The sequence below is a fragment of the Crocodylus porosus genome, unplaced genomic scaffold (genome assembly GCF_001723895.1).
Source record: "Crocodylus porosus isolate Cpor-Errol unplaced genomic scaffold, CroPor_comp1, whole genome shotgun sequence".
Taxonomy (NCBI): Eukaryota; Metazoa; Chordata; order Crocodylia; family Crocodylidae; genus Crocodylus; species Crocodylus porosus.
Window position 1 is genome coordinate 33,493,929 of NW_017728910.1, and position 6,000 is coordinate 33,499,928.

At 44.9% G+C, this 6,000-nt stretch overlaps 1 protein-coding gene across 2 annotated transcripts in view; it reads right to left on the bottom strand.

Moving 5' to 3' along the window:
* The window catches only part of RASA2 (RAS p21 protein activator 2), a 92,012-nt gene that overhangs the window by 9,114 nt on the left and 76,898 nt on the right, over positions 1 to 6,000 (bottom strand). For both annotated transcript variants that reach the window (XM_019532995.1, XM_019532996.1), the window contains 2 exons: positions 4,163 to 4,269; positions 476 to 558 (listed from right to left, as the gene is read on the bottom strand). In XM_019532995.1, the coding sequence (XP_019388540.1) occupies positions 476 to 558; positions 4,163 to 4,269 (190 nt within the window). The remainder of the gene's footprint in view (positions 1 to 475; positions 559 to 4,162; positions 4,270 to 6,000) is intronic.

Genomic DNA, 6,000 nt, shown 5'->3' on the forward strand with positions numbered 1-6,000 from the left:
TATCACTTCGACTTGACAGGAGCCCTTTCCTCATTAATTCCCTTCCTGACACCCTGTGAGCACCAGAACCCTCCCAGCCCACTCTTCAAACACCCCTGCAAAAAAACCACAATGCCTTGATGACCTCAAAATTGTGCTAATAATACCTAAACTATTGTTTAAGGGTCCAAAACAGAGAACATCTGAGAACCCCAAGCAGCAAGTATGATGATGAATTCAAAATCATAACCTCCTATCAGCTTTTGAAATTTAATAGTCCTGTATTTCGTAGTTAAACAAACACTAGTAATATTTTGGCTAACAAGTGTACATATAGAAGTCAGCCAACAATTCCCCACATTTTACAAACACAAAAAAATGAGGCAAGTCACAGAATGAGTCTTACAGGACTTGAGCACAGCTCTTCAGACTCCCAGAACATACTACAGATAACTATTGCTACTGCTACTTTTAAAAAGCTAAATCTGTGACTCACATTTTTCTTGTTGAAGGAGCTCTCTTCAAGCTTCTCCACAGCGAGGATATTTTTTATTGGAATTACGTAAAGTGGGTCTTTGTCTGTATAAAGTTGTGAATGAACAACAAGAATGATCAAGAGACTGGAAATCATTACTTAAGTTTAGTGCATTGATGCCATAAGGTTTTACACATGCATTACCATTGTTGTAAAAAATTGGCACAAACTAATCAAAAGATTAAAAACTGCTACAAGTAAAGGCATGAGACAAAGCACAAAACAGACACTATGAGAGAGAAGCACCCCTTGTTATTTCTCAATCACCTGTGGTGGTTTTGCTTAACTTACTGTAACAATTTTTAGGAATCAGGTTGACTAAGATGGGAGTTGTATAGTGTAGGTTCCTACAACCTGTTTCAACTAATGGCATAAAAAATATCTATCACTAAAATTAGCTATTTTTCCATTTATTTGACTGGTTTAATTAAAATTCTTTTAAAAAAACCGAGAGCTTTGTAGTGAATAAATCTCTTGAAAATGGAAAAATTAGATTAAACTATTTCAGTGAGTTTTCTAAAATTACATTCACTGGTTTATCATCATTACTGAAGTGAAAACCTGTACTTTTACCCCTGCAGATCAAACCTCAACAGTTGCCACTATGCAGAATAGCAAAGAGGAAAACCAAATCTTTGAAAAATTAATACTGTATCATATGAAGTGCCCTGAAAAACCAACTGTCAAGTGGGTTAAGATATATGGTACTTAATGAGTACACCTAAATGTACTGTGCAGAGACCAGTAAACTTTAACTGAAAAAACCCCAAAAAACTTAGGCTAGGTAGAGACTTTACACATAAATTGGTATAAAAGATCAGAAACTGTTCTAAACCTGTAACAGAACAGAAGTTCAGTGCACAAAGACTGGTTTAAAAATGGTGAAACCCAGTCTAAGATAGACTTGTATCAATGTAGTATCTGATTTAATCGGTTCAGGTTAGACTGGTCTTTTGAACTTCTGTCCTGGATCGACTCCCAGTCAAGTTAGGTCACAGTCCCTTAGCATCCTAGAAGCCTTGCAGCTACCCCGCTAACCTCCCCCTTGCAGGGTTGGTGGGCTGGTCTCGGGCTGCACTTGTCTGCTTCGACCAAGTACCTGGCTGGCCCTGCCCCCTGGCTGTCGCAGAATGGAGGCAGCAAAGCCTCTGCTCCCCGGCCCTACATCCTGCCTGTACCTGTCAGCTGGGATGAGGGGAAGGTGAAAGGGGGTGGAGAAAAAGTGGAGGTGGGAGAACAGAGCACCCCTACCCTGCTGAGCTGGGATCTGCACAGTTTTGGGGAGGGAGGGGGCAGTGGACTGCATGGTGGGGGCTTCCCTACTGCTGCCTGGCTTGTCTGGCCAGTGGGGCCAATCTCCAGAGTGCCACCTCCCTGCAAGCCACTGTCTCTCAGTTGAGGGGGAACGAACACAGAGGTTTCCCTCCTGGTCCCAGGGCTGCTCCCACAGTGACTGTACATCTCCTTTGGCCAGCAGCAGCTGCCAGCTCAGGGAGCAGACAGCCCAGAGCAGGGCTAGGAGGAAGTCCCCACTGTAAAGGGTTCCCTCAGCTGCACACACCCCAGTGTGGGGGAGGAGGAAGCCCAGGGATTGGGACTCTGTTCCTTCCCCCTGCCCATCCCCCTGCTGCTGAGAGGCAGTGGCTCATGGGAAAGGAGGGCTGGGAAGATCTGCCCCGATGGCCAGCTGAGCTGGGTAGCTGGGGGTGGAAGCTCCCACTGTGGTCCCCACCTGCAGCTGTGCAGAGCCCAGGTTGGGGAGGAGGGGAAGGGATGGTGGCTCCATTCCCTCTGCTTTTCCCTTCCCCCCACTGCTGAGAGGCAGTAGGGCTGTGGAGACTGGTGCCACTGGCAAGCTAAGCCAGGCAACATCCCTCTGCACACTCCCACCCCTTGGGCTGCCTACTGGCTGAACTGGGAGCTATGGCTGGGCAGAGGGGCTGTGGTCTGACAGAACTGAAGCTTCTGTTCCCAGGGCCCATGCTGCACTGTTGCTCCAAGGAGCCCGAACCATCCGTCTGCAGAGTGCCTCCTCAGATGTACCATGGTGACCTGCTCTGAAAGCCTAGGGATGGGCATGGGAGAGGGGATGTTGTGGCAGCAGAGGGTTGGGGGCATGTGTCTGACAGCTGATCAGGGATGGCCCTCACTTGGCTGCCCTCAATCTCTGCCACGCTGGGAGGCGGGTGGGAACACCTGTCTCCCCTCACTGAGGGGCAGACGTATATTCCATTCACTGCCAATCCAATCCATGCAGCTTAGAGAAACGTGTGGATTGGATCAATTCTGCCTCAGGCTTTTTGAATGTCTGCACTTAGCTTTGATGTGCAAAGTGGAAACATTCCCCAATGAACAAGTATTGCAGCCTAATGTGAACAATCTCAAGAGGAGATATCAGGTGGAAGAGATATTGCACAGAAAAAAGGCTGAGATTCTTATTCTTGTCTATTGTGTATGACCAGAGTATGACAAAGAGGAAATGTGAAAAACAGAACATAGCTCTTAGCTATGGTACAACACATGATATTATAACTCATGCTGCATAAAACCACCATCAGGCAAAAGAAAAGAAATGGATGGAAGAGGCACAAGTGAAAATTAGGGACACCAAGGCCTATTACCAGAGGATGATACGCAGGAATAACCACCCATTTATTACTGTACTCTATGTTAACAGTTTGCCAATTAATAGACAGTCCTGTTAATTAGTTATACATGCAAGTATGTATCCATGCTTCTACAAGCTGTATGTAGTCCCAGCTGGACCATTTTTTTTAAACTTCAAGAAGCCCAATGTTCCTTAACAGCTCTGCTAGCCACGAGGAACCCAACAGGAAATTAGATTAAGATCTGTAGAACAAGAATGGGTGAAAATTTTTTCCATGAAAAAGGAATTTGTTGAACTTGCTGATCCATCACCAAAGCACAGATATTTCTTTGAAAACTTAGAAAACGGACAGTTTCTGCTTCTAGCATCTACAGCAACCCTACTATGCACACTGTCTTAGAATTCTACACCCCAGCTCTTTCTATGTTTTTTGCCAAATGGCCAGAAAAGAATAGGGAGCTCTAACATGTTCACTGTAAAGAACCTACAATCTCCAGGAATCTTAGCTTGAACTATGAGTCTTTGGAGTTTTTCATTTCTTAAGGAACCAGGAACCTGGAATCCCGGGGGACTTGGGTTCCTTCCTGTGACGCTGCAGGAGGGAGCTTGAAAGCCCTCAAAACCCCGGATCAAATCAATCCTCTCAGGGCTTCCAGGCTATTATCTGCATATTCTGAGCTCTAGTGAAGCGCTCTGAAAGGATATCCAGGGGTCATGTCTTACAGGTCACGTATTAAGGATTTGATAGGTGTGCCAGGTGCACTTCTGGGAAAAACAATAAGCAGATTTGCAGATAACAAGAAGGATTAAAATTGGATGCCACAGATTTAGAAATTTTTAAAATAATTTTTCAGAAAGAAATAAAGATTCGAAAATATGTAATGCTTTTTTGTTACAGAAAATACTAAAATTATGATGTCTGAAGTCATTCAACTGTTTTAACAAGAAAACACTCAGACTTTTACCATTCCATGATGAAGTGACCTAAGTGTATTCAAAAAGAAAACCAAAACTGCTGAAATAAACATATGTCAACTTACCTTGTTGCTTATGGTAAGTAAGTTCTTTACTTGTTAGGTGGAACCATCGTCTCTTGAAATTTTTTTTTCCAATCAGAGTCCTTCCCTGAGCTCTTTTATACATTTCTCTGGGGAGGAGGGAAGAGAAGGGGGAAAATCACATAATAAAAATGGACAAATCCTCATCTATCAAAGACCCTTTAAAAATAGTACTCGAGAGAATAAGCTACTGTTTTTCAGGCAAAGACAACAACAATCTAGATTTAAAAGACATCTTTGATGCACAACAATAGGTCCAGAGACTTGTCTCATGTTCATGAAGTTCTTCAGCAGATAAAACTGTGAGCACTAGATCAATCAAAGGCGACCACCTGTTTGGAGCACCACTGCTAGAACAGGGTTCTTGCTTATCCCTCAACCTTCCCAAGAGGTGACGATACATCCAATTACGATATTCTGTCTCTCCTTCTATAGCTTTTACATGGGAGACTTAGAAAATAAATGCAGCTTAACTGATGCTGAACAATGAACAGCAGCAAGCATAGACCCAGATCAAATTGTGTTCAATGCTGTCTCAAATGTGTTCATTGCTTATACCCATTTTCAATAATGGATATTTCCTTACACAGATAAGGCTAAAAATCATACATTTGGTAGGGGTGGTTTGCCTATAACAGCTGTCTTGTCTTTTCGAGAAGGAGGTTCTTCCTCCTGTCTATATACACATACGTGCATTTTTAAGCTTTCCATGCTATAAATTCACTTCCCAGTTTTTTGCCTGTTACTGTCTAAGAATAGTTTGTAAGTAGACTGTTTCAAGACAGTCTATAAGAAAAGAAAGCTTATTTTTATTTTACCATTAACCACCGCTGTGACAAGTTTTTTTTTTAAGCATTCCACTGTTTACTAAGAATGAAACAGTGCTCTGCAATATTGGAAAGGGGTTTTTTTCATCTTAGAGTGGTGTATTTAGGCTGCTTGTGCTCAAGAACTGGGACAAAGTCATTCTAACAGTATGTCTTCATTATTTTGAAATAAATTTAATTCTACAAATCTTGAAGGTATACATTATATGACATCAGAAATAGAGGGAGAAAAGTCTGAAAAAATAGGAAATAACTTACAAATGGAACTTCTTATAATATGTAAAAATTCAGAAGACTAGAAGTAAGTGAATTCTAAAAACTGCTGATGGCTAACATTAAATATTTATAAAGATTTCATAAAAAGCATAATTAATACAACGTGAACAAATTGTTTTAAAATTAATGCTCAGTCATTAAGAAGAATTTGCTTTTATGAAATGGGGCTGTGAGGGCGCCGGGACCACAGGGGACCTGGCCCGAGGAAGGAAGCCCGGGTTTCCGCCCAGCTTCCGGGACCCGACCCGGAAGTCTGGTCCGGACTTTGAAGTCTCCCGGAACGTAAACCGGGCCGGCGTGGGACCGGCCCGGGGAAATAAAAGGAGCACCCCTACCCCGTGCAGAGAAGGACGGAGGCTCCGACGGGAGCCAGCCCCGGGAGCAGGAAAGTAGGGAGCGGCGCGAGAGGCGCGGACTGCGGCGGAGCCGGCGGCGGCAGCTTCGGGAGCGGCGGAGCTGGGAGCGGCGCGAGAGACGCCGACAGCAGCGGAGCCAGCGGCGGCAGCTTCAGGAGCAGCGGAGCCGGGAGCAGCGCTAGAGGTGCGGACTGCGGCGGAGCCGGCGCCAACAGGGCGTGCAGCAGCGGGACCGGAAGCTACGCGGCGAACCCCGGCGGCAGCAGAGGGGACCACAGTGGAGCCGGGAGCAGCGAGGCGCCCCGCCAAGCCACAGGTAGCACAGGGACCGGTGGCGGTTCCGACGGAGGGTCTCGAAAAG